Below are 27,524 nucleotides of genomic sequence, written 5' to 3'. Positions count from 1 at the left end.
CCTGTAATCCCAGCACTTTGGGAGGCCGAGGTGGGTGGCTCACTTGAGGTCAGGACTTCAAGACCAGCCTGGCCAACATAGTGAAACCCCATCTCTACTAAAAATACAAAAAAATTAGCCAGGTGTGGTGGCACATGCCTGTAGCCCCAGCTACTTGGGAGGCTGAGGCAAGAAAATCGCTTCAACCCAGGAGGCAGAGGTTGCAGTGAGCCAAGATTGCGTCACTGCACTCCAGCCTGGGTGACAGAGAGAGACTGTCTAAAACAAAACAAAAAAACCAAAGAAACCCAGCCCGGCCAACAGGTCGAAATCCTGACTCTGCTAAAAATACAAAAATCAGCCAAGCGTGGTGGTGCACACCTGTGATCCCGGTTACTTGAGAGGCTGAAGCAGGAGAATCGCTTGAACCTGGGAGGTGGAGGTTGCAGTAAGCAGAGATTGCGTCCCTGCGCTCCAGCCTGGGCAACTTCACTCCAGCCTGGGCAACAGAGGGGGACTGTCTCAAAAATAATAATAAAGGGGAAAAAAAAGTTTGTGAATGGCTGTGTTGGTATTTATTTCCATTTAATGTCAAGCCTGGAGATTTTTGGACCACCAAGAGTGGTGAATTTGGGCTGAAACTCCACCTATGGGCTGACTTATCCTTAGCTGCAGATTCCTTCCTCCTCCACCCAGCGGCAAAGCATCTTTACATGCAGCAGTGCGGAATTTTACCGGAGCCTGTGTGCCTGGAAAGCAGTGATGGTGAAGAAATCCTCCACTTTTCTGGCAGACACCTGTAATCCCAACACTTCGGGGGGCCAAAGTGGGAGGATCGGTTGAGCCCAGGAGCTTGAGACCAGTCTGGGCAACATAGTGAGACCCTGTCTCTACAAAAAGTTTTTTAAACAAACTAACAATACCAGCCTGTCCAATATGGCAAAACCCGTTTCTCCTAAAAAATACAACAAAAATTAGCTGGGCATGGTAGCGCACGCCTGTAGTCCCAGCTACTTGGGAGGCTGAGGCAGGAGGAACCACTTGAACCTGGGAGGCGGAGGTTGCAGTGAGCCAAGATTGTGCCACTGCACACCAGCCTCGGTGGCAGAGTAAGGCTCCGTCTCAAAAAAAAAAATTCTCCCACTTTTTTTGCATTCCAGGAGATGGCTTACAGAGAAGAACCGCTCTTCCCTATGTGACGTAGATGAGACTTGAGGATGAATCCCTCGTCTACCTAAGACAAGGGCAGACAAAGACCCTCCAAATTCCCATTTCTTGAACCAGACTTACATTAGTTCTCTCTCCTCCCTGCCAGGACTCTGAATTTCAGTCCATCCACAGCCCCTCCTTAAGCACCTCTCCTGAGAAAAGTAAAACATTCCCTGGTCTATTGTCCTATACAATAGCCTTTTCATCTGATTTTCCCAGAGATGGTTTTTCCAGCTTTGTTTATTCCTCCCCATAAAGAGGAGGATGTACATGTGGCTCAGGCCTATAGTCCCAGCACTTTGGGAGGCTGAGGTGGGAAGATCCCTTGAGTTCTGGAGTTTCAGAGCAGCCTGGGCTACATAGTGAGACCCCATCTCTACAAAAAAATTAAAAATTAGCTGTGCATGGTGGCACGCGCCTATAGTCCCAGCTACTCTGGAGGCGGAGGTAGGAGGATCCCTTGAGCCCTGAAGTTCAAGCCTGCAGTGAGCCACTGCATCAGCCTGGGTGACAGAGTGAGATCCTATCTCTATTAAAAAGAAAAGAAAAGAAAAGAAAAAGGAGCTAGGCACGGTGGCTCATGCCTGTAATCCCAGCACTTTGGGAGGTCAAGGTGGGTAGATCATTTAAGGTCAAGAGTTTGAGACCAGCCTGGCCAATATGGTGAAACCCTGTCTATTAAAAATACAAAAATTAGCTGGGTGTGGTGGTGTGCACCTGTAATTACAGCTACTTGGGAGGCTGAGGCAGGAGAATGTTTTGAACCCAGGAGGCAGAGGTTGCAGTGAGCTGAGATTGTGCCACTACACTCCAGGCTGGGTGACAGAGTGAGTCAAAAAAAAAAAAAAAAAAAGGAAAAAAACCCTGCCCAACCCTTGTCTCACTTGCAAATCTTTTGCTTCTCTCTATCGCAGCCGCCTCACCTTTATAGCAAATAGTCCCTCCCCCACCTTAAAAATCCTTTCAAATAAAGTCTCTCTCCACAAGGCCGCAGTGAGCTGTGATTGTGCCACTGCACTCCAGCCTGGGTGACAGAGCAAGAATGAGTCTCTACATAAAGTCTCTACTTACCAAGTCTGATTTTTTTTTTTTTCTTCAGTTGAGGTGAAATTCACATAATAGGAAATTAACCAGGGCTAGGTGCCGTGGCTCACGCCTGTAATCTCAGCACTTTGGGAGGCTGAGGCGGGAGGATCACGAGGTCAGGAGATGGAGACCCTCTTCACTAACACGGTGAAACCCCATCTCTACTAAGAGTAAAAAAATTAGCCGGGCATGGTGGCATGCACCTGTGGTCCTAGCTACTCGGGAGGCTGAGGCAGGAGAATCGCTTGAACCCAGGAGGTGGAGGCTGCAGTGAGCTGAGATGGTGCCACTGCACTCCAGCCTGGGCGACAGCGAGACTCTGTCTCAAAAAAAAAAAAAAAAAAAAAAAAATTAACCATGTTACAGGAAACATTTCACAGTACGGTGGCATTTAGTCCATTCGAGGTGCTGTGCAATTCTGTCTCATTCCTAATCATTTACATCACTCCAAAATAAAACCCCCTGCCCGTTAGGCAGTTACTTCCCTTTCCTGCCTTCTTGATGTGCTTTGTATTTATATTCATTGAACGCTTGCAATTCCATGAAGTCCGAAAGTGGGTGTAATGCTTTTTTCTTTTTCTTCTTTTTTGAGATAGAGTTTCGCTCTTGTTGCCCAGGCTGGAGTGCCATGGCACGATCTCGGCTCACCACAAACTCTGTCTCCTGGGTTCAAGTGATTCTCCTGCCTCAGCCTCCCGAGTATCTGGGATTACAGGCATGCGCCACCACGCCCAGCTAATTTTGTATTTTTAGTAGAGACGGGTTTTCTCCATTTGGTCAGGCTGGTCTCAAACTCCTGACCTCAGGTGATCTGCCCACCTCGGCCTCTCCAAAGTACTGGCATTATAGGCGTGAGCTACTGCGCCTGGCCTTTTTTTTTTTTGTTTTGAGATGGAGTCTCGCTTTGTGCCCAGGCTGGAGTGTAGTGGCACAATCTAGGCTCCCTGCAACTCCACCTCCTGGGTTCAAGCGATTCTTTGGCCTCAGCTGCCTGAGTAGCTGGGACGACAGGTACACGCCACCAAGTCCAGCTTATTTTTCTATTTTTAGTAGAGACAGGGGTTTCACCATGTTGGCCAGGCTGGTCTTGAACTCCTGAGCTCACGTGATCCGCCCACCTCAGCCTCCCAGACTGCTGGGACTACAGGTGTGACCCACCGCGCTGGGCACGAGATGATTTCTTTCTGTGAGTCATGGTCATAGAGTTTGGAAGCCGCTGGTAGGCGGCCCCCAGCTTGACATACTGATTTTCAGACCACGATCAGTTCGCAAATTCCACCATTTCCGAAAGCAAACATTGCTGGCCTCCGGGTGGAGCTGCCTTAGCAGGAATCCGCCGCCGGGTGGCGCACGTACCCCGTCGAGAGTGGGTTTTGCTTCTTCCCAGACTCAGGCCGTCCAAGCCAGTGATTTCCTTCTGGTCAGGTCTCTTCCTAAGGATCCGCTTTATGGGGACTAGATGCCCTGACTTCGAATACAGTTTAAGGAGCAGAGCCCTGCAGGGGGTTTCAGGTGCTAAGAAGGGAAGTGGCTCTCCTAAGACTATTCGACCACAGCGCTCATTAAATGCCTCCACGCCAGACGAGGTCCCTGCCCTCCGGAATAGGTATCCCAGGAGGGAGGACTCACAAGAACCCCATTGGCGACCCTGTCAGTGCAGGAGGCTCCGGCCTGGAGCTGAAAAGCCGAGCTTCTGGTGCCTGACAGCACGGGGTAGAGCCTTGCCGGGCCACCTGCTGGCTGTGTGACTTTGGGAATCGTGCTTGGCCTCTCTGTGCCTCGGTTTCCTCCACTATAAAATGGCAGTGATAACAGCAGCCTCTTCATTGAGTTGTGGGCATTGCATGAGTAAATATGTGCAAAGCACTCAGAAGGGATGGGGCATGTTTGTTGAAACCATTGTTAAAAATTCCCATGTTAGACTGGGCGTGGTGGCTCGCGCCTGTAATCCCAGCACTTTGGGAGGCCGAGGTGGGCGGATCACTTGAGGTCAGGAGTTTGAGACCAGCCTGACCAACGTGGTGAAACCCTGTCTCTACTAAAAATACAACAACAACAAAGCTGGGTGTGGTGGCGCATGCCTGTAGTCCTAGCTACTCGGGAGGCTGAGGCAGGAGAATCGCTTGAACCTTGGAGGTTGAGGTTGCAGTGAGCCAAGATCTCGCCATTGCACTTCATCCTGGGCGACGGAGTGAGATTCTGTCTTAAACAAACAAAAAAAGAAAACATACAGGGTGTGCACGGTGGCTCACACTTGTAATCCCAGCACTTTGGGAGGCTGAAGTGGGCGGATCACAATGTCAGGAGTTTGGGACCAGCCTGCCCAATATGGTGAAACCCCGTCTCTACTAAAATTACAAGAATTAGCTGGGTGTGGTGGCGCGCACCTGTAATCCCAGCTACTTGAGAGGCTGAGGCAGAAGAATCACTTGAACCCGGGAGGTAGAGGTTGCAGTGAGCTGAGATCGTGCCACTGCACTCCAACCTGGGTGACAGAATGAGACTCTGTCTCAAAAAAAGAGAAGACATACAAATGGCCAACAGGAATACGAAAATGCAAATAAAAGCCACAGTGAGATGTCATCTTACCCTGGTTAGAATGGCTATTATAAAAAAGACAAAAAATAGCATGCCTGCAAAGCTGGAGAGAAAAGGGAACTTTTCTACACTGTTGATGGAAATGCAAATCAGTGTAGTCATTATGAGAAGAGTAGGGAGATTTCTTCAGAAGCTAAACATAGAGCTACCACACGAGTCAGCAATCCCACTACTGGGTATGTATCCAAAAGAAAGTAAGTCAGCATATCAAAAGGATACCTGCACCCCCATGTTGATTACACCACTATTCACATCAGTAAAGATATGGAATCAACCTCAGTGTCCATCAATGAATGAATGGATAAAGAAAACGTTATGCACAGCTGGGCGTGATGGTTCACGCCTGTAATCCCAGCACTTTGGGAGGCCGAGGTGGGTGGATTACTTGAGGCCAGGAGTTCGAGACCAGCCTGGCCAACTCTACTAAACATACAAAAATTAGCTGGGCATGGTGGCACACGCCTGTAATCCCAGCTACTTGGGAAGCTGAGGCAGGAGAACTACCTGAACCCAGGAGACAGGTTACAGTGAGCCGAGATTGCACCATGGCACTCCAGCCTGGGCAACAGATTGAGACTCTGTCAAAATAAATAAATAAAACATTACACTCCCTCCCTCCCACACTCAGAGGAATATTATTTAGCCATAAAAAGAATGAGATCCTGCCATTTGCAGCAACAGGAATGATACTGGAGGTCATTCTGTTAAATGAAATAAACCAGGCATAAAACAACAAACAGCACATGTTCCTACCTATGTGTGGGAGCTAAAAGGTTTATGTCATGGAGGTGGAGAATAGCTAGAGAGTTACCAGAGTTTTGAAAGGGTGGGGGCCTGGGGATGGAGAGAGGCTGGTTAATGGGTACAAACATACAGTTAGATGGAAGATGGAAGGAATAGGTTTCCTTGAAGCTTTTTTTTGAGATGGAGTCTCACTGTCTCCCCCAGGCTAGAGTGCAGTGAAGTCATTTTAGCTCACTGGAAACTCCACCTCCTGGGTTCTAGCGATTCTCCTGCCTCAGCCTCCTGAGTAGCTGGGATTACAGGCGCCTGCCACCTTGCCCAGCTAATTTTTGTATTTCCTCCCCAACCCCGTGCCCCAATTTTTGTATTTTTAGCAGAGATGGGGTTTCACCATCTTGTCCAGGCTGGTCTCGAACTCCTTACCTCAAGATCCACCTGTCTCAGCTTCCCAAAGTGCTGGAATTACAGATGTGAGCCACCGTGCCTGGCTGGAGGAATAGCTTCTTCCTGAGACAGAGTCTTGGCTCTGTCTTCCAGGCTGGAGTGCAATGGCATAATCTCAGCTCACAGCAATCTTCAGCTCTCAGGTTTAAGTGATTCTCCTGCCTCATCCTCCCAAGTAGCTGGGATTACCAGAGCGCACCATGAGACCCAGATAATTTTTGTATGTTTAGTAGAGACGGGGTTTTACCATGTTGGTCAGGCTAGTCTTGAACTCCTGACCTCGTGATCCTCCCACCTCAGCCTCCCAAAGTGCTGGGATTACAGGCATGAGCCACCACGCCTGGCCTATTTTATTTTACTTGATCTTAGTCAAAATATTTTATTTTTGAGACAGTGTCTCGCTCTGTCACCAGGCTGGAATACAATGGCATGATCTCTGCTAACTACAACCTCCGCCTCCTGGGTTCAGGTGATTCTCCCAGCCTCCCAAGTAGCTGGGATTACAGGAGCCCACCACCATGCCTGGCTAATTTTTGTTATTTTAGTAGAAACAGAGTTTCACCACATTGGCCAGGCTGGTCTTGAACTCCTGACTTCAGGTGATCTGCCAGCCTTGGCCTCCCAAGGTGCTCGGATTACAGGTGTGAGTCACTGCACCCAGCCAGAAGGAATAAGTTCTAATGTTTGATAGCAGAGTAGGGTGAATACAGTTAACAATAAGAGACTGTATTTTGCAAAATAGCTAGAATAGAGGAGAGATAAGGTAGAAAGAAACTAGCTAGGCAGAGAAGGCAGATAGTCCACAGCAAGAACTTCCCTTCCAACAAAACGCAGCTCAAGAGATCATTTCCCTTCTAATGAAAAGCAGCTTGCCAGGCACGATGGCTCATGCCTGTAATCCCAGCAGTTTAGGAGGCTGAGGCGGTTGGATCACAAGGTCAGGAGTCTGAGACCAGCGTGAGATCACCACCAGGTGATCCGCCTGCCGTGGCCTCCCAAAGTGCTGGGATTACAGCTGTGAGCCGCCATGCCTGGCCATCATTAAAATCTTTATCCTCATTGTTTTCACGTTGAGTGAGCTGAGGAGGAAGAGGAAGAGAAGAGATTGATTTTGCTGTCTCAGGGGTGGCAGAAGAGGAAGAAAATCTGTGTATAACCCAGAGTAAACTTGTGCTGTTCGAGGGTCAGCTGTACACAGCAGATACATAAACACGCATAAAACAGTTGAAAATTCTTCAGCCATGCAAAGAAGTCCTGCCATTTGCAGCAACAGAAATTAACCCTACGTCAGAGGTAGACAAATGCCGTGTGAGCTCACGTATATGTGGAATCCACAGAAATCAAACTGTCACCGGAGGGTTGTCCAGGTTCTTGGTATGTTGAAAAAAGAATTGAATGACAAAGCTGGGCACGGTGGCTGACGCCTGTAATCCCAGCACTTTGGGAGGCCAAGGCGGGTGGATCACCCAAGGTTGAGAGTTCAAGACCAGCCTGACGAACATGGAGAAACCCCTATCTCTACTAAAAGTACAAAATTAGCCGGGCGTGGTGGTGCATGCCTGTAATCCCAGCTACTCAGGAGGCTGAGGCAGGAGAATCGCTTGCACCCGGGAGGCAGAGGTTGCGGTGAGCCGGGGATCGGGCCATTGCACTCCAGCCTGGGCAACAAGAGCTAAACTCTGTCTCAAAAAAAAAAAAAAAAAAAGAATTGAACAAAATGCACAAATCAAGTAACAAAAGAAAATGCAAGGAAGGAAAAAGCAACAGAACGGAGTAAAAAAAGCACAGGTTTTTAAAATGTTTAAGTTCTGGGTGGGGTACACGTGCAGGATGTCCAGGTTTGTTACGTAGGTAAACGTGCTGCACTTATCAACCCATCACCGAGGTATCAAGCCCAGCATGCATTAGCTATTTTTCTTTCTTTTTTTCCCCCCGATTTTGTTCCCAGGCTGGAGTGCAATGGCTCGAACTCAGCTCACCGAAACCTCCGCCTCTTGGGTTCTAGTGAGTCTCCTGCCTCAGCCTCCCAAGTAACTGAGATTACAGGCATGCACCACCATCCCCACCAATTTTTGTATTTTTTAGTAGAGATAGGGGTTTCTCCATGTTGGTCAGGCAGGTCCCAAACTCCTGACCTCAGGTGATCCACCCACCTCGGGCTCCCAAAGTATTGGGATTACAGGCATGAGCCACCGTGCCCGGCCCTGCTTTAGCTGTTTTTCCTGATGCTCTCCTCTCCTCCATCCCCATCCACCCCTGACAGGCCCCACTGTGTGATTTTCCCCTCTCTGTGTCCATGTGTTCTGATCGTTCAGCTTACTTACAAGTGAAAACGTGGTGTTTGGCTTTCTGTTCCTGTGTTAGTTTGCTGAGGATAATGGCTTCCAGCTCCAACCATGTCCCTGTAAAAGACGTGATCTCACTCCTTTTGATGGCTGCATAGTATTCCATGGTGTATATGCACCACATTTTCTATATCCAGTCTATCACTGATGGGCATTTGGGTTAATTCCATGCTTTTGCTATTGTGAACAGAAAAGCACAGATTTATCAAAAACAGTTCAGAGCAAGAGAGGAATTAAGCCAGCAGCTCAAGAGCCTCCCCAAATAGGCTTTTTATTAAGCTAGAAAAAACTCTGCAACACCCCAGGCGCCCCTCAGAGGCCTCCAATTGGTTACATGCTATGAAGGATTGGGCTCACGACCAATCAGAGGCCATAGTGGAGACCCGGCCCGCAGTCAATCAGAGGCTGATGTGGCTTGTTATCATGGGAGCGAGGATGTGACCTGGACACCACACCTGCTGCTCTCCTGCCTGTAGGAACTGGCTGCACCTGTTGAACCCCGTTCCCTTAATCCCCTATTATCCTGCCACAAAACCCATGGAAACAAAGCAGAATTAGAACCGTGGTTGCTGGGGGCTGGGAGGAGAGAAAAATGGGGAGATGTCAGTCAACGGTAGAAACTTACAGTTATAAGATCAGGTCAGTGTGGCATGGTGGCTTATACCTGTGATCTTAGCACTTTTGGAGGCCAAGGTGGGAGGACTGCTTGAGGCCAGACTTTGAGACCAGCCTGGGCAACATAGTGAGGTTCCATTTCTTTTCTTTTCTTTGTTGAGATGGAGTCTCACTCTGTTGTCCAGGTTGGAGTATAGTGGCACAATCTCGTCTCACTGCAACCTCCGCCTCCTGGGTTCAAGCGATTCTCTGGCATCAGTCTCCCGAGTAGCTAGGATTACAGGTGCACACCACCATGCCCAGCTAATTTTTTGTATTTTTAGTAGAAACGGGGTTTCACCCTGATGGCCAAACTGGTTTTAAACTCCTGACCTGAAGTCATCTCCTGGCTTGGCCTCCTAAAGTGCTAGGATTACAGGCATGAGCCACCGCATCTGTCCTCTTTTTTTTTTTTTGAGATGGAGTTTGCTTTTGGCATCCAGGCTGGAGTGCAATGCGCGACCTCAGCTTACTGCAATCACTGCCTCCCAGGTTTAAGTGATTCTCCTGCCTCAACCTCCCTAGTAGCTGGGATTACAGGCACCCACCACTATGTCCTGCTAATTTTTGTATTTTTAGTAGAGACCATGTGATTACAGGCATGAGGCACCGTGCCCTGCTGTGAGATCCCATTTGTACAAAAAAAAAAAAAATTAAAACATTAGCTGGGCGTGATGGCATGTGCCCGTGGTCCTAGCTACTTAGGAAGCTGAAGTGGGAGGATCGATTAAGCCCAGGAGATTGAGGCTGCGGTGAGCTGTGATTGTGCCACTGCCCTCCAGCCTGGGCAGCAGAATGAGACCCTGTCTCAACAAACAAACAACAATCAGTTCTGGCAGTCTACTGGCCAGCACGGTGACTGTGGCTAACAATACTGTATCTCATGCCTGAAATTTGTTAACAGGGTACATCTTAAGTGCTTCCATCACACACACAGAAAGAGAACGATGGAAGTGGCCGGGTGTGGTGGCTCACACCTGTAATCCCAGCACTTTGGGAGGAGGCCGAGAAGGGCAGATCACCTGAAGCTAGGAGTTGGAGATTAGCCTGGCCAACATGGTGAAACTCTGTCTCCACTAAAAATACAAAACTTAGCCAGGCATGATGGCACGCACTTGTAATCCCACCTACTCGAGAGGCTGAGGCAGGAGAATCGCTTGAAACCTGGGAGGTGGAGGTTGCAGTGAGCCGAGATCATGCCACTGCGCTCCAGCCTGGGCAACAGAGCGAGACTCCATCTGAGAGAGAGAGAGAGAGAGAGAGGGAGAGAGAGAGAGACTATGGAGGTGAGGGAACAGGTTGACCAGCGGATTTGTAGGAACCATTTCAGAATGTATACCTATATCAAAACATCATGATATTCATGGTAAATATACTCAATTTCTATCTTTCAGTTATGCCTCAAAAATCAGGAAAAGGCTGGGCATGGTGCCTCATGCCTGTAATCTCAGTACTTTGGGAGGCCGAGGTGGGTGGGTCACCTGAGGTCAGGAGTTCGAGACCAACCTGGCCAACATGGCGAAATCCCATCTCTACTAAAAGATACAAAAATTAGCTGGGCATGGTGGCAGCGCCTGTAATCCCAGCTAGTTGGGAGGCTGAGGCAGAAGAATTGCTTCAACCTGGGAGGTGGAGGTTTCAGTGAGCCTTGGAGACACAGCAAGACTCCGTCTCAAAAAAAAAATCTGGAAAAAAACCCCCTATAGAGTAGAGGAGAAGGAAGCAAGTCGGGCAGAGGGAGAAACGAGCCGAGATACAGACCAACCGCAGCCTCAGCTGAGTCTTCAGAGACTTCGGAGGTTGGAGTTGCCCTGCAGAGGCCCTCAGCACGGCCAGGATGGTGAGAACCTTATACCTAGTGGGCTGCCCTGGGAAAAGGTGAGACTCAGGCGAGGGACTCACTGCACAAACGCCTCTGTTGGACGCCTTATTTATTTATTTATTTATTTTTGAGACAGAGCCTCACTCTGTCATCCAGGCTGGAATGCAGTGGTGTGATCCTGGCTCACCACAACCTCTGCCTCCAGGTTCAAGTGATTCTCCTGCCCTGGCCTCCTGAGTAGCTGGGGTTACAGGTGCCCGCCACCACGCCCAGCTAATATTTCTGTGTTTTTCGTAGAGATGGGGTTTCACCATGTTGGCCAGGATGGCCTCGATCTCCTGACCTCGTGATCCACTGGCCTTGGCCTCCCAAAATGTTGGGATTACAGGCGTGAGCTACCATGCCCAGCCTTATTTATTTATTTTTGAGTCAGAGCCTCCTTCTGTCGCCCAGGCTGGAGTGCAGTGGTGCAATCTCGGCTCCCTGCAACCTCTGCCTCCTGAGTTCAAGCAATTCTCGTGCCTCAGCCTCTCAAGTAGCTGGGTCTACAGGTGTGCACCACCACACCTGGCTAATTTTTGTATTTTTAGTAGAGACAGGGTTTCACCACGTTGGCCAGGCTGGTCTCAAACTCCTGACCTCATGAGATCCGCTTGCCCTGGCCTCCCAAAGTGTTGGGATTAAAGGTGTGTGCCACTGTGCCGGGCCTGGATGCTTTAATGACCTTCCTTTCTGTCCCACAAGAGCCCTTGAATTAGGCTTATTGGGTCCATTTTACTGAGGAATAAGATGACTTGCTCAACCTCAGGCTCTTTATTTTATTTATTTATTTTTTTTAGGCGAAGTTTCGCTGTTGTTACCCAGACTGGAGTGCAATGGCGCGATCTCGGCTCACCGCAACCTCCTCCTCCTGGGTTCAGGCAATTCTCCTGCTTCAGCCTCCTGAGTAGCTGGGATTACAGGCGCGTGTCACCATGCCCAGCTAATTTTTGTATTTTTAGTAGAGACGGGGTTTCACCTTGTTGACCAAGATGGTCTCGATCTCTTGACCTCGTGATCCACCCGCCTCGGCCTCCCAAAGTGCTGGGATTATAGGCGTGAGCCACCACGCCCGGCCTATTTTTGTTTTTTTAATGTTAATGGGAACCACTCAGAGTTCATTCTCTCACTTTCCCTCTTCCGAAGGAAGAGAATGGTCCTCAATGGGGAATGTCAGTTGCAGCAAAGCAACTCCAGGAGCTGGCTTCTTGTTCCGGAGAGCGCCCCATGCCTCCTCTGCCTGGTTTCCTGTGCATTACACGTCCAGAGAAGCTTCTGTAGTGATGAACCATAGAAACGGTGCCTCGAAGTGTCATCTTCAAACTCATGCTCTGAATTGAAAGTATAATCTGTGATTGGGCATGGTGGCTCACACCCGTAATCCTCGCACTTTGGGAGGCAGTCAAGCAGATCGCTGGAGCCCAGGAGTTTGGGACCAGCCTGGGAAACTTGGCAAAACCCTGTCTCTACTAAAAATACAAAAATGAGCCAGGTGTGGTGGTGCACAATTGTAGTCCCAGCTCCTCGGGAGGCTGAGATGGGAGGATCAGTTTGACCTGGCAGGTTGAGGCTGCAGTGAGCCCAGATTGCACCATTAGACTCCAGCCTGGGAGTCAGAGAGAGACTCTGCCTCAGAAAGCATAATCTTCAAACTCAAGCTCTTCGTGGCGGATGGAGCTGAAATCTGAGTCCAGTTCTGGCCGATACCAGTGCGACGCCCATACACTTGCTGGTGTCCTGTTTCCATGGAGAACTCTTCACTTTGGAAGCATCCCTGATGTCTTCCTCTCCAACAAAAGCCCAGAGTCGGGGCCCCTCGGGGGCTGTCCCTTGTGGATCTTGATTTCTGAGTACTCAGTGGTGCTGGGGGCCTCCTGGTCCGCAGGCTCCCGAGGCCTCAGCCCTTGGAAGCTCAGGGAGGCATAGTGGAGCTCCTGCTCCTCCCCCCAGGTGGGGGTGGCTGCACCTGGGGGTGGGTGGTCTTGGGAGCTGCCTGCTGGGCATTTATGCTGGTGACCCTGAATGCAGCAGAGAAAGGGGTCAAATTAGGACCATGGGGGCTGAGAGAGAGCAAGGATGATGCACGAGAGGACCTGGAAGCTAAGCGTTTCCTCTTTCACTTACTCCACAAACACTGGCTGGGCCCTCATTCATTCACTCATTCATTCATTCATTCACTCATTCAGCAAATATTTGAGAACAATAATGCCTGGCTCTTAGTAATTCACTGCCAGACTCAAAACCCTCACCACAATCACTGGGGAGACACTATTATCCCCAGGATCAGATGGAGAGATGGAGACTGAGTAAATACCCCAAACCCACAGATCTAATCAGTGGTCAGGCCAGGATTCCTGTCCAGGTCTCTCTGAGTCCGGCGCCCGCTGCCTTATGGAACAGCTCCCCTGTGCCAGCCCCTGGATATTCCCGGGGTAACTAGGCAGACACCATGCCTGACCTCAGGCAGCTTGCACTGTGGAAGGAGAAGCAGACATTAAAGCTATAGTCAGCGGGGCGTGGTGGCTCACACCTGTAATCCAAGCACTTTGGAGGCCAAGGTGGGCGGATCACCTGAGGTCGGGAGTTCAAGACCAGCCTGACCAACATGGTGAAACCCCATCTTTAAAAAAAAAAAAAAAAAAGCTATAGTCAATCAAATTACTATCTAATTGCAAATTGTGAATGGATGCCTAGGAAGGAGGAGGTGTGAGAAAGACAGGGATTTGCTGGGACCTGGACTGACCCGAGGGACCTCTGAGGATCTACTCAGACACAGCTGTGAAATTGAGCTAGGAGCCCAGGAAAGAAAGGTCACTGTAGGTAAAGGATTCACCTGCCCAGAGAAAGGTTTGGCCCTTTGTGCCCAGGCATGGGGAGGGAACCTCTAACTTCGGACCTTGCAGCATCCTGCTGGTAGGGGCATCCCTGTTCACCCGGGACCACAGGCCATGCCACTAGTCTATGCCAGCACTGGGACTTACGGCGGGGCCTACGTGGCGTCAGTTTGGCTCTGCAGGGGCTGAGGAACTGAGGTCATCAGCAGGTGCCCCATGCCTGCGTGACCCACCCCCAGCGAACCTGGGACCCAGGCTCAGGGGAGCTTCCTGGGTGGGCGGTGTGCAGATGCTCCAAGCTTCTGTCACACGCCCTTGCCAGGAGAATTGGGTGCTGTTCCCTCAGCTCCAGTGGGAAAGGACACGCAGAAGCTGCGGGTTTGGTCTCTCCTGGACCTGCCCCGCGTGCCTCTCCCCATCCCTGATTTTCATCTGTTAACTGTCACTATATAAACTGTCACCACGAAGATCTCAGCTCTCAGTGAGTCCTAGGAGGCTATCCAACCTCGGAGTGCTCACGAGGGCCCCACAACCGCAGCTGCTGTCAGAAGTGAGGATGGGGACCCCGAGATTTGTAGTAGACAATAGTTATTTGGGGAAAGGTCTCTCTGGCATCCTGTGTTGAGGAGGAGAGATAGGAGGGAGGGTGAAGGAGTAGGGGGCCCAGGGGGAAAGGAGGAGCAGGAGGTGGAGGGTCCACTGGAGCTGAGCACAGGTAGGGGGTGGACAGGCCTGGGGGGCCCTTGGCTCTGGGAGGGTATGTGGGAGCAGTGGGGAGAGCCCCTCACAGATCATGGGCTGCATTGATGGGGACCCAGGAATGAAACCTTATTTGGGGCACGATGATTCTGCGAGTCACCAAGAGGCGTGGCCATGGCCGTCCAGGAAAGGGGAATGGCTAAGGCCCCAGAGGACAGAGGCTGGGCTCTCAACTGGGAGATGGGCCCCAGGTCAGACGGCGTGTCCTGCTCAGCGGCTGCCATCTGGGTGTCTTCCTTCCTGCAGGTCTTCACCCTGAGGGAGGAGGCAGGGCCCTTCAGCCTCCAGGCTGGCCGAGGGCCCGGGGCGAGTGCTGCCCCCACGGCTTATCGGAGGCTGGAAGGCTGTGGGGCCGGTGGGGTGGGGACAGGTCCGCCAGGGGACTTCTTTTTTATTTTGAGATGGAGTCTCGCTCTGTCACCCAGGCTGGAGTGCAGTGGCTCGATCTCTGCTCACTGCAACCTCCGTCTCTCACGAGATGACTTCCACAGTGAGATCTGGGGACCCTCGCAGATGGCCCAGATCACCGTTCCGGAGCAGACTCCTGCTCTGATCCTCTCGCCCAAGGTGCAGTTCTCACACCCACTGCCCTGCCCAGATTCCTGTATCGGGGACTGTCTGGGATTCTAGAACCCTCCCCGTTCCCACACCCTGCACCGTCAGCCCTCCTAAAGACGACGCTCACCTGAAGACGATGAGGCAGAAACAGAGAGAGAGCAGCGCAGCGATGCCAGCTCCCAGAGTGGCCCCCAGACCAAGTCCTCCCCTCCACTCCTGATTCCCTGCAGAGGAGTGGGGATTGGGGTGATGCCCTCCCAGCGCTGAGACCCTCCTGCCCCTCCTCCCACAGACCTAGAGCTCTCGTGTTCCCATCCTTTCCCGCCACGCCCAGCCTCTCCCCCCACAACTTCATCTCTCTAGGATCCTGTCTCTTTCTGCCTGAGCCTCAGCCCCACACAGCCCCTTCACCTGGTGGCAGCTTGAGGACGGAGCTGCTTTGGGCCCCGTGGACGTTCCAGGCCTCACAGCTGAGCCTGAGGTGGGAGCTGAGTACCCCTCGGAGGCTCAGGGAGCTGTTGGCCCAGGGCCCGGCTGAGCTGGGGGTGACCTCGAAGGAGTCCTGGCTACTGTTCCCCTCGAGCAGCTCCTCTCCAAGCCACCAGCGCAGAGAGGGGGCCGGGCTGGCCTGGGAGGAGCAGCTGCAGTGCAGACCCTCAGCCTCCCAGGAGCAGGAGGGGCCCAGCAGCTGTGGGGGGTCTGTGGGGAGGGAGGACAGGACTCAGCAGGGACCCCTTCCTGGGACCCAGGTGCCCCCTTTCCCCACTCACAGTGCACGGAGAGGCTGAGAGAGACGTGTTGGGAGCCCAGTGGGTGCTGAGCGTGGCAGGTGAACTCTCCTTCGTGCTCCATTTGAACCCGAGGCAGCTCCAGGACCGCGGGGTCTAAGGGTGGGGAGGGGCTCAGGGTCTGTCCCCCCCGGGTCCAGCTCAGCCTGGCTGGGGGACTGCTGTGGGTGACACAGGCCAGGCGGAGGCTTTGGCCCTCCAGGATCGGGATGGATGTGCCGTTCCCAAGGTTTTCCAGGACTAGAGAAGGAAGAGGCAGAATCGATGTGCAGCTTGGGGTGCAGGGACCCTCCCGTGTGGGGACCCTCCAGACGCCTGGGCCTGCCGATGTGCAGCTTGAGGCGCAGGGACCCTCCTGCGTGGGGATCCTCCAGACGCCTGGGCCCGCCGATGTGCAGCTTGGGGCGCAGGGACCCTCCCGTGTGGGGACCCTGCAGATGCCTGGGCCCGCTGATGTGCAGCTTGGGGTGCAGGGACCCTCCCGCGCGGGGACCTTTCAGACACCTGGGCCCACAGTTTAGCACCGAGAGGCCCTGGCTCCTCTGTCCCCTTTCCTACCTGTCCTGTTTGCTTGGGAAACCATCACTCTCAGGTTCTCTGGAGGATCTGAAATGGAGACGGGATCGGCTCTAGATGGGCCAGGGGTTTCCCTCTGAGTAAAGGGAACTGTCCTGGGAGACTGAGGTGGGGGAAGTAGGGGGGATAGAAGGGCGGAGCAGAATCACACACTGAGTCCCAGACACAAGTTGCATGAGTCTACACAGGTAAGAAGGTCGGTCCCCTCGGCCTGGGGTTCCACGTCTGCTCAGCTCTGGGACCCTGAGCCCAGCCCCTGCGTCCCCACCCGTCCTGCCCTCCCAGATGGACTCCGGGCCCCTGCTGGGCACTCACACTGCACAGAGAGGTCCAGGGCTCGCTGCTGGGAGCCAAGCCTGTTCTCCGCTCGGCAGGTGTAGCGGCCTGAATCCCCGGCCTTCACCCGGGGAAGCTCCAGCCCCAGGGTTCTGGGGCCCCAGGGGTGGGACCAGGAGAGGACTCTGTCCTGCAGCACCCAGCTCAGCGTGGCGGGGGGCTGGCTGTCAGCAGCACAGAGGAGCCTCAGGAACTGGCCTTTCTGGGCTTCCAGCTGTGTGAGATTTTCCTGGAGCTTCAGGGCTAGAGAGAGAGAGAAACAGAGAAGGGCTAAGGAAGGAGCACATCCCCTCACCTCCATGAAAATGTTTCATTCCTAATAAGAGGACTGGCCCAGCCCTAGCCCGATGGCCTCGGTACCTGGCGTGTTGTCACGGGAAATGCTGATAACAACGTCTCTGGGGGCGTCTGCAACAAGATGGTGAGCTGGCTTCAGGGAGGGACAATTGGTTCCTCACACCAGGAAAAATGTCCCTCAGGGAAAAGAAAGTGGGACCATCCCGGGAAGACAAGTGACAGCCAGCGCCGGGCTCACACGTGTGGACAGAGGACCAGACGCCATTCCCATCCCCTCCCAGGGCTGCGCCGGCTTCCTGGGACCCCACGGCTTCCTCTTCCTCTCCCTGGACCCTCCTGAGCTGGGAGCCGCTCACTGCCCCGCTGGGCTCCCCCTCCCCAGCCCCCAGGTCTGTCTGCAGGCCCCACAGTCCCAGGCCACACTCACAGGCCACGCGGAGTCGGACGGTCCTCTGTGCGCTCACACCCGTTCTGGAGAAATCCACATGGCAGGTGAGGTCAGTGTCGTGGTCCTGGGGTCTGGGCGTGAAGCTGAGCACTGAGAAATGGGAGCTGCTTGGTCTGGTTCTTCTGGAGGAGAGGGCAGCTCCCGTCCAGGAGAAAGAAGGGGCTGGACATTTCTTGAAAGCCCAGTTAAACACACAGATGACCGTCACCGGCCGCCCGGGCTCCAGGGTCTCGGGGATGTAGACATCAGGCTCCTGAGTCAGGGCTGGGACAGAGACAGGGTGTGGGGTGTTAGTGCTGCAGGGGTTCCTGAGAGCCCTCTCTGCTCAGCCCATGCCCAGGGTCCCTCCCCAGTGTGAGAGGCAGGAGTTCCCACCCCATTCCATACCTGTTACTTTTAGATGGAATCTGTTAAAGAAGTTGAATCTCACATAGCTTCCTCTCTCCACCCGAAAGAAGTACCTTCCGGTGTCCTGTATCTGTGCGTCTCTGATCACCAAGGAGCAGCTCCCCTTGCTGGGATCCCCCATGAGCTGGAACCGGTCCCGCGTGCTCATGTCCACCTCTCGATTCAGGTTGTTTGTGGCCACAAGAGCATGGGTATATGTGTTGGTCATTACTTTGAACCAGTAGCCATGAGCAGCCGTGGACTCATTCCAGCCATCCCGGGGGTAGGAGAGGTTGCAAGGCACGAAGACACACAGGCCCTCCTGCACCGTCACCAGCCTCTGCACTTGAAGACTGTAACTGGAACCCTCGTTCAGGAACCCTGGGGAGATGCAGAGGCTCAGCGGCAGCCCCAGCCCCTGCGAGGGAACCCCGGCTGCTGACCCCACTCACCCTCCCCCAGCACGGGCAGGAGCAGGGACAGCAGCAGCATCTCTGGACTCTGGAGCTGGGCCTGTCCCGGGACCATCTGGCTTCTGGGCCGGCCTGGCTCGGAAGGAAACTCCTCCAGCAGGAAGCCTGGTGGAGGGGCAGTGACCATCGGCAGAGGAGGAGCCTGGGGAACCGCAAGGTCCTGAAAGATCCCCTCCCGACTTCTCCTTTCTCAGGGAAAGCAGCAGGGCAGAGGGCATGAGGAACTGCCCCAAACCAGGAAGGAGCCACCCTGGGTGGCCTCGGGGGTGGGCAGTGCTAGGAGGGGACTGTCAGGGGACACAGGTGAGTTATGACTGCAGGTGAGGTGATGAATGCAGAGTCCCATTCATTCATTCATTTTCCAGGGGGCCGTGGGACACTGGAAGAGTCTATGAGGATGCTGATTTATGGTGGGGGCTTTGTACCATGTATTATTGCTGTACCTCCACAGAGGGCAAAAACTGGGTCAGCCATACAGGCAATCGGTCACATCCATGTGACCAACCCCCGATAAAAACTCTGAACAGCAAGGCTCTGGCAAGCTTGCCTCGGTGGCAGTACGTGGTGTATGTTGTCACTCATCCTTGCTGCAAGCATAAGCGTTTTCTGTATGACTTCACCGGGAAAGGTCACCTGGAACCCCACACATGGTCTCTTCTGGATCCTGCCCTATGAACCTTTTTCTTTTGTTGATTATTTGTTCATTTATTTGAGACAGAGTCTCACTCTGTCACCCGGGCTGGAGTGCAGTGGCGCAATGTCAGCTAACTGCACCCGGCCATCTCCAGTTTTATTTCTAATTGACTTCATTTGAATATTCTTTTCTTGGTTAATCTAGCTAATGGTCTATGGATTTTGTTTCTATTTTCCAAGAACCAGCTTTCTGTTTCATTGATTTCTGTGTTTTTGTTTCGGTCCATTTAGTTCTGCTCTGCTCTTACGGTCTCTTCTTTTGCTCTGGTTTTAGTTTCTTCTTGTTTCTCTAGTTCCTTGAGATGTGACATTAGGTTGTCAATTCGTGATCTTCCAGGCTTTTTTTTTTTTTTTTTTTGAGATGGAGTCTTGCTCTTTTACTCACGCTAGAGTGTAGTGGTGCAATCTTGGCTCACTGCAACCTCTGCTTCCTGGGTGCAAGTGATTCTCCTGCCTCAGTCTCCCAAGTAGCTGGGATTACAGGCGCCTGCCACCATACTGGGCTAATCTTTGTATTTTTAGTAGAGATGGGGTTTCATCATGTTGGCCAGGCTGGTCTCGAACTCCTGACCTCAGGTGATCCACCCTCCTTGGCCTCCCAAAGTGCTGGGATTGCAGGCGTGAGCCACTGTGCCTGGCGTCAGACATTTTGATACAGGCATTGAGTGCTATAAAGTTTCCTGTTAGCACTGCTTTTGCTGTATTCCAGAGGTTTTGATAACTTGTATCACTATTACAGTTTATTTCAAAGAATTTTGAAATTTCCGTCTTGATTTCATTGTTAACCCCCAAATCATTCAGGAGCAGATTGTTTAATTTCCACGATTGCACGGTTTTGAAGGTCCCTTTTGTAGTTGATTTCTAGTTTTATTCCACTGTGGTCTGAGAAGATGCCTGTTAGGATTTTGATTTTTAATTTGTTGAGACTTGTTTGGTGGCCTGTCAGATGGTCTGTCTTGAGACTGCTCCATGTGCTGATGAGGAGAATGTATTTTCTGCAGTTCTTGGGAAGAATTCTCTGTAAATATCTGTAATCTGTTCTATTTGTTCTAGAGTGTAGTTCTATTCATTTTTTTTTTTTTTTGAGACAAATTCTTGCTCTGTCACCCAGGCTGGAGTGCAGTGGCATGATGTGGGCTCACTGCAACCTCCACCTCCTGGGTTCAAGTGATTCTCCTGTCTCAGCCTCCTGAGTAGCTGGGATTACAGGGGTGTACCACCACGCTCAGCTAATTTTTGTATTTCTAATAGAGATGGGCTATTTTGCAGGCTAATCTCAAACTCCTGACCTCAAGTGATCCACCTGTCTCGCCCTCCCAAAGTGCTGGGATTACAGATGTGAGTCACCACACCTGGCCAAGGATGTAATTTTAATGTTTTTTTGAGACAGTGTCTTGCGTCTCAATCTTTTGTCCAGGCTGGAGTGCAGTGGCACGATCTTGGCTCATGGCAATCTCTGCCTCCCGGGTAGCTGGGATCATAGATGTATGCCACCAGGCCTGGCTAATTTTTTGTATTTTTAGTAGAGACGGGGTTTTGCCATGTTGGCCAGGCTGGTCTCGAACTCCTGCCCTCAAATAATCTGCCCATCTTGGCCTCTCAAAGTGCTGGGATTACAGGTGTGAGCCATGTAACGCAGATTAAAATCCGTGCTCGGCCTGATTTTAATGTTCATAGTTTACTGGAGCCTAATTCAGCTCTTGGTGCTTTCAGGGGTGAAGATTCTGTATGAGTTCCTTGGTTAGAGACGGTCTGTGTGTGCTGGCTTTCTCAGTCGCTGGTTGTAGCAGCAATGTGCTCAGTGTATGAGCAAGTTCACCGTCTCCTGTGGGGTTGGAACGGAAGAGATCTTTTGAAGCTTACCTCATTCCACTGTGGTGTGCGCTTTTTAATTAATTTATCTTTTTCCCCAGTATTTTATTCACTGGGTTGAATAGTTAAGGCTTCAGGTCGGTAGGGGAGGGTCCCTGGGTAGAAAAGAGCTGTGGCTGAAGCAGTGGGTAAAAGCAGTAGTCAGTGGCGAGCCAAGGCCCCAGCCTTGACAGAGGTGACCTGGGGAGCTCTTACTGACATGCACTGCAGTTTGTTTTTGCTTTTGTTTTTGACAGGATTTCAATCTATCTCCCAGGCTGGATGGAGCACAGGGGTGTGATCACAGATTGCCGCGGCCTTGATTTCCCTGGCTCAAGTGCTCCTCCTGCCTCAGTCTCCCAAGTAGCTGGGATCACAGGCACATGCCACTGCGGGTCATTTTTGTTTTCTGTAGAGTTGGGGTCCCGTTTTGTTGCTCAGGCTAGTCACCAACGCCTGGCCTCAAGTGATTCTCCAACCTTGGCTTCTCAAAATGCTGAGATGACAGCCACAAGCCACCACGCCTGGCCATTTCCTTCCTTGTACTAATTTTGGCTTTTCTCCTTCCTTGTTCCTTGGGGTGCTTTGTTTTTTGTTTGTTTTGAGATGGAGTCTCGCTCTGTTGCCCAGGCTGGAGTGCAGTGGCATGGTTTTGGCGCACTGCAACCTCTACCTCCCAGGTACAAGCGATTCTCCTGCCTCAGCCTCCTGAGCAGCTGGGATTACAGGCTTGTGCCACCATGCTCGGCTAATTTTTGTATTTTTAGTAGAGACGGGGTTTCACCATGTTGACCAGGCTGGTCTCAAACTCCTGACCTCAGGTGATCTGCCCGCCTTGGGCTCCCACCTCAGGTGGTCCGCCTGCCTGCTAGAATTACAGGGGTGAGCCAGCATGCCCCTCCAGGGGTGCATTGTTATACTGTATATTTGAATTCTATTTTTTTGAAGTAGACATTTGTTGTTATAAACTTCACTCCTGGCACAGCTTTTGATGTATCTCACAGGTTTTGGTAGGTTGTATTTCCATCTTCATTTCAATAAAAAAAATTTTTTTTTAGACGGAGTCTCACTCTGTCTCCAGGCTGGAGTGCAGTGGCATGGTCTTGGCTCATTGCAACCTCCACCTCCCAGGTTCAAGCGATTCTCCTGCCTCAGCCTCCCAAGTAGCTGGGATTACAGGTATGCACCACCGTGCCTGGGTTTTTTTTTTTTGGACTTTTAGTAGAGACAGGTTTTACCATGTTGGCCAGACTAGTCTCCAACGCCTGACCTCAGGTGATCTGCCCGTCTTGGCGTCCCAAAATGCCGGGATTACAGGCGTGAGCCACCACTCCCAGCCTCAAGAAACATCTTGATATTTCTCTTAATTTCTTCCTTGACCCAGAGGTCATTCAGGAGCATGTTGTTCAATTTCCATATATTTGTACATCTTCTGAAGTTCCTCTTATTAATCACTTCTAGTTCCATTTCCATTGTGGTCTGAGATGTTTAATATGATTTCGATTTCTATAAATATGTGAGATTTCATTTGTAGCCTAACATATGGTGTATCCTGGAGAATGTTTCACGTGCCAAAGGGAAGACTGAAGACTGTGTTCCTCAGCTGTTGGACAGGGTGTTCTGCAAACATCTCTCAGGTCCCTTTAGTCTAAAATGCAGTCGAAATCCAAAGTTTTGGCCGGGCATGGCGGCTCACGCCTGTAATCCCAGCACTTTGGGAAGCCAAGGCAGATGGATCACCTGAGGTCAGGAGTTCAAGACCAGCCTGGCCAACATGGTGAGACCCCTATCTCTACTAAAAATACAAAAATTAGTTGGGCATAGTGGCACACAGCTGTAATTCCAGCTACTGGGAGGCTGAGGCAGGACCATTGCTTGAACCGGGGAGGCAGAGGTTGCAGTGAGCCGAGATTGTGCCACTGCACTCCAGCCTTGGCAACAGAGTGAGATGTCTCAAAAAAAAAAAAAAAAAAAAAAAGTCCAAAGTTTCTTTGTGAATTTTCTGTCTAGATGATGTGTCTAATGCTGAGAGTGTGGGATTCAAGTCTCCAGCTATGACTGTATTGGAGTCTGTCTCTGCCTTTACGTGTGCTCTAGTGCAACGTGCATATCGATTCAGTTCCATAAAGTTCTATCTTCTTGCTGACTTCATCGCCTTTTTGTCTCTTTTCAGTGTTTTTGACTGAAAGTCTATTTTGTCTGGCTAAGTACAGCCACCCTGCCTGCTCTTCTGGTTTCTGTCTGCATGGAATATATTTTTCAATCCCTTCCAGTGTATGTCTTTATAGGTGAGTGACTTTCTTATAGGTAGCATATAGTTGGGTTATAATTTTGTAAATCCATTTAGCAAAACATCAAATTATATCCATAAAGGTATACAATTATTATTTGCTAATTAAAAATATAAAATGTGGTAAAACACACGTAACATACACCTACTTTAACACCCCCTTTTGTTTTGTGATGGAGTCTCACTCTCTTGCTCAGGCTGGAGTGCAGTGGTGTGATCTCAGCTCACTGCAACCTTTGTCTCCTGGACTTAAGCAATTCTCATGTCTCAGCCCCCCAAGTACCTGGGACTACAAGTGAGCAACACCATGCCCAGCTAATTTTTGTATTGTTAGTAGAGACAGGGTTTCACCATGTTGACCAGGCTGGTCTCAAACTCCTGACCTCAGGTGATCCACCCGCCTCAGCCTCCCAAAGTGCTGGGATTACAGGTATGAGCCACTGTGCCTGGCCACAATAGAGTCTTAAAAGATATAGAACACAAGTATTCACACCATCACAGCTCCCATCGATGGGAAAACTGATGTTGGAAGACTTAGAATCTCCCACTGGAAAAGACTCTTTGGGGACAATATGGTGACCCCATTGTGCAGAGACAGGGTGGTCACCTAGTTGTGGAGGGACGGAGGAGAGGCTGCCTGTGCACCCCACCTGGTGCTCACATCTCTCCTGTCCCAGAATCCCACTCCTGAAATCCACAAACATCCACAGCCTGTGAGTCAGGGGTCTGGCCAGATGGGACCCATTGTCACTCTGCAGAAAGTGTCATCTCAGGGGAAGGGTAAGACAGGAGACAGATGGGGGCATGAGCCCAGCTTGGGGTGGGAATCTGGGAGAATCTCCTGCCCCTGCTGGCCTCCCAGGGTCCCCAGGAGTGGACGGTGGAATTCCCAGGGCTGACCTGGCCCTGACAGTGTCCTGGTATGAAGTTCCTCCTCTCAGGAGGTCACTGTCTCGACCTCACCCCTGATTTCCTGTGGAGATTCCCCTAAGTCTTGAGCTCTGAGTTCCTTAGAGAAGCCCGAGGAACAGATGTTCCCTGGAACCTTCAACCCCAGACATGCTGCTGCTGCTGCTGCCCCTGCCGTGGGGAGGGCGGAGGTGGAGGGACAGGGACAGCATGGGGATGGTTACACACTGCAAGTACAGAGGCTGGTGACGGTGCAGGAGGGCCTGTGTGTCCATGTGCCCCGCTCCTTCTCCTACCCAGGGGACAGCCAGACTAACTCTCACCCGGTTCATGGCTACTGGTTCTGGGCAGGGACCAATACAGACCGGGACACTCCAGTGGCCACAAACAACCCAGATAGAAAAGTGGGGGAGGAGGCTGGGCGCAGCGGCTCACGCCTATAATTCCAGCACTTTGGGAGGCTGAGGCAGGTGGATCACGAGGTCAAGAGATCAAGACCATCCTGGTCAACATGGTGAAACCCCGTCTCTACTAAAAATACAAAACTTAGCTGGGCATAGTGGCGCACGCCTGTAGTCCCAACTACTTGGGAGGCTAAGGCAGGAGAATTGTTTGAACCCAGGAGGTGGAGGTTGCAGTGAACAGAGATCATGACACTGCACTCCAGCCTGGGTAACAAGAGCCAAACTCCGTCTCAAAAAAAAAAAAAAAAGAAAAGTGGGGGAGGAGACCCAGGGCCAATTCCAACTCCTTAGGAACCGGCAAACTAACGACTGTTCCCTGATCATCAGATACACCAGCGGGAGGGACAGTAATTCCTACCAGTTGCGGGTGGAGAGAGGAAGTGTGAGATATAATTACAAGCAATACCAGCTCTTTGTGCGTGTGAAAACAGGGAAGGCACAGGCTCCAGGACTGGCCACAAGGAAGGTCATGGGGGCTGCGGGCCAGGGCTGGGACAGACGCCCTCCGAGGTGGAAGTTGGGGGTAAAGGGACTCAAGGTGAGGGGAGGAGCTGGATCAGAGCCTGAGCTTCCCCACGGTCATGCCTTGAATTGTCTTCCTGATCTTGCATCCCCCTCTCCTCACCAGCCCTGACTCACAGGCCCGACATTCTCATCCTGGGGACCCTGGAGTCCAGCCACTCCAGGAACCTGACCTGCTCTGTGCCCTAGGCCTGTGAGCAGAGAGCGACCCCCATCTTCTCCTGGATGTCAGCTGCCCCCACCTCCCTGGGGCCCAGGACCTTCCACTCCTTGGTGCCCATGATCACCCCATGGCCCCAGAACCACGGCATTAACTCACCTGTCAGGTGACGTTCCCTGGAGCTGGTGTGACCATGGACAGAACCATCCAGCTCAGTGTCTCTGTGAGTGCTGGACCAGGATGCCTGGGCCCCTGAGGGTGTGGAAGGAGGGAAGGGCTGAGCCAGAGCTTAAAGTTGGGGACCTGGTAGCCAAAGAGGAGAGCTTCCTTCTCTGTTTCCATGGCTCCTTGCGGGGAAGGCCCCATACCCAATGTCCCTCTTCAGGGATGTGGAGGCAGCCACCTCTTTCCACCCTAGATGCTCCACAGAACGTGGCCATCAGCATCTTCCGAGGCAACAGCACAGGCAGGAAGGAGCTTGTCCTGCCCTCTCCAGGGCTGGATCGAAGCAGAGAGGGGGACCAATATGAGAAGCCTGACCCCTGTAATCCTTACAGCGTAAAGTGAGGATGAGAGATTAAGGCAATAAAGGGAGGCCAGTCTCGGGGAGGGGCAGGAGGAGGCCCCACAGACTTCACCGCCCTGAGCCTAGTCTCTGCTCACCCACATCCTCTGTGGCCACATCCACAGGAGCCGCCACACCCCTCGCGCTCCCTCTTCTCTGATGTTTCTCTTCCTGCAGCTCCTCTGTGGTCCAGGAATCGCACTTGTTTGCCATGTTGCTGTCCCCAGCCCCTGCTCTTCCTGCTTCGGGACAGCCTGGGCAGCTCCAGGGAAGTGGTCTGGGCTGCTCTGAAGGCCTGAAGCTCTCACTCTACTAGTCCCTCCTCAGAGCTAGTGTGGACCCCGGAGGAGGAGAGGGACACCAGCGCTTCACTTCCCACCTGTCTTTGCACCTTTCTCCCCAAAACTCTCAAGATTCTGCAAAACACCTCGTTCCTTCTGGTCCTGGAGGGCCAGGCTCTGTGGCTGCTCTGTGATGCTGACGGCAACCCCCCACATACCTGAGCTGGTTCCAGGGCTCCCCGCCCTAAACACCACCCTGGTCTCCAATACCAGGGTCCTGGAGCTGCCTTGCATAGGGTCTGCAGAAGAAGGAGGCTTCACCTGCTGAGCTCAGCACCTTCTGGGCTCCCTGCAAATGTCTCTGAGTCTCTGTGTGCACTGTGAGTGTGGGGACAGCTGGAGCAGGAACTGGATGGTATAAAGGGGGAAGAGGCCCCCTGCTGAGTCCAGGTGCAGCCACCCCCACCCTGGTGGAGGAGCAGGAGTTCCACTACGCCCCCTTCAACTTCCAGGGTCTGAGGCCCCGGGAGCCTGTGGGCCAGGAGGCCCCCCAGCACCACCGAGATCAAGATCCACAAGGGATGATGGCTCCCGAGGGGCCCGGGCTTTGGGCTTTGGCTGGAGAGAGAGATGTCAGGGAGGTTCCAAAGTGGAGTTCTCCATGGGAAGAGGGCACCAGCAAGTATGTGGGAGTTGCGCTGGTGTGATGGCAAGAACTGGACTCAGATTTCAGCCCCGTCCAAGACTAATAGTTCGAGCAAGTTACTTTACTCTTCATTTTCCTCCTCTGCATGGTGGACACAGTAAACCGAACTCACAGGGTTCTCGTGGGCATGAGGAAGTAATTAACATAAAGGAGCCAACAGGGGAGAGTCTCATCTGAGTCACGCCTCTTCCCAGGGTAGCCCATGAGGTAGAAAGGTCTGATCATCCACCTGTAGTCCCAGCTACTCAGGAGCTGAGGCAGGAGAATCACTTGAACCTGGGAGGCGGAGGTTGCAGTGAGCCTAGATTGCACCACTGTGCTCCAGCCTGGGTGACAGAGCGAGACTCCGTCTCAAAAAAAAAAAAAAAGAAAGGTCTGATCATTCCGGTCCAAATGGGAACCCCTCTGCAGGGCAGGTCCAGCTTCAGAGCTCCCTGAAGCCTTGGCTGGGGCTGGGGCTGGGGCTGTCCTTGGGCTGCGTCGTAGCTCAACTGATTCTCTCTCCGCCGCTCCCACTCCCCTCACTGCCCTTATGGATCCCAGGGCATCTTGGAACCTCAACCTCCATATTTTACCACACACAGATAATCATCCATTATCTGAAATAAATTATGAATGTCTGAATCACATACCTCTATCATCAATTATATTTCCCAGATGATTTTGTTCCATTCAGCAGTGTCCTTTTTTTTTTGGAGACGGAGTCT

The 27,524-nt window shown here is 52.0% G+C and overlaps 1 protein-coding gene, 1 non-coding gene and 1 pseudogene across 6 annotated transcripts; 1 reads left to right on the top strand and 2 right to left on the bottom strand.

Moving 5' to 3' along the window:
* Positions 1–11,685: 11,685 nt before the first annotated feature.
* Positions 11,686–26,597, bottom strand: SIGLEC11 (sialic acid binding Ig like lectin 11). 5 transcript variants are annotated; one of them, XR_001108767.3, is made up of 13 exons: positions 25,425–26,597; positions 18,356–20,894; positions 17,904–18,284; positions 17,496–17,780; positions 17,132–17,179; positions 16,751–17,014; positions 16,418–16,465; positions 15,842–16,099; positions 15,483–15,770; positions 15,199–15,295; positions 14,582–14,768; positions 13,246–13,393; positions 12,848–12,938 (listed from the first exon to the last, which is right to left on the bottom strand). XR_001108767.3 is itself a non-coding variant. In XM_064381019.1 (12 exons), exons 2-12 carry the CDS (start codon positions 18,501–18,503, stop codon positions 12,678–12,680), a joined length of 2,265 nt encoding a protein of 754 aa, XP_064237089.1. In that variant the 5' UTR covers positions 18,504–20,894; positions 25,425–26,597; the 3' UTR covers positions 11,686–12,677. The 5 variants fall into 5 exon arrangements, 4 of the variants coding, with proteins under 4 accessions (XP_064237089.1, XP_021524231.2, XP_064237090.1 ...); XM_064381019.1 differs by lacking the exon at positions 13,246–13,393 and having other exon boundaries at positions 11,686–12,938; XM_021668556.2 differs by lacking the exon at positions 13,246–13,393 and having other exon boundaries at positions 11,686–12,938; positions 15,842–15,955; positions 25,425–26,596.
* Positions 12,027–12,239, bottom strand: LOC135276897 (small nucleolar RNA U3). The gene has a single exon (XR_010344448.1). It is a non-coding gene; the product is annotated as a small nucleolar RNA U3 (small nucleolar RNA).
* On the top strand, positions 24,242–27,085 carry LOC105724188 (sialic acid-binding Ig-like lectin 6; annotated as a pseudogene).
* Positions 27,086–27,524: the final 439 nt, after the last annotated feature.

Source organism: Aotus nancymaae, unplaced genomic scaffold, assembly GCF_030222135.1.
Source record: "Aotus nancymaae isolate 86718 unplaced genomic scaffold, 86718_ANA_hifiasm-v0.15.2.pri h1tg000028l, whole genome shotgun sequence".
NCBI classification, from domain to species: domain Eukaryota; kingdom Metazoa; phylum Chordata; class Mammalia; order Primates; family Aotidae; genus Aotus; species Aotus nancymaae.
The sequence above is the reverse complement of the archived record's forward strand: the minus strand, read 5'-3'. Positions and strand labels throughout refer to the sequence as shown.

What these genes read in the sequence shown, in the direction of transcription:
- SIGLEC11 (XM_064381019.1), bottom strand. Translation starts at nt 18,503, where the DNA reads ATGGTCACTGCCCCTCCACCAGGCTTCCTGCTGGAGGAGTTTCCTTCC. An exon ending in TCTCAGCCTCTCCGTGCACT is followed by an intron (nt 15,771 to 15,841) that starts GTGAGTGGGGAA and finishes CCCTCCCCACAG; the next exon opens with ACCCCCCACAGCTGCTGGGC. An exon ending in CGTCCTCAAGCTGCCACCAG is followed by an intron (nt 15,296 to 15,482) that starts GTGAAGGGGCTG and finishes ACTCCTCTGCAG; the next exon opens with GGAATCAGGAGTGGAGGGGA.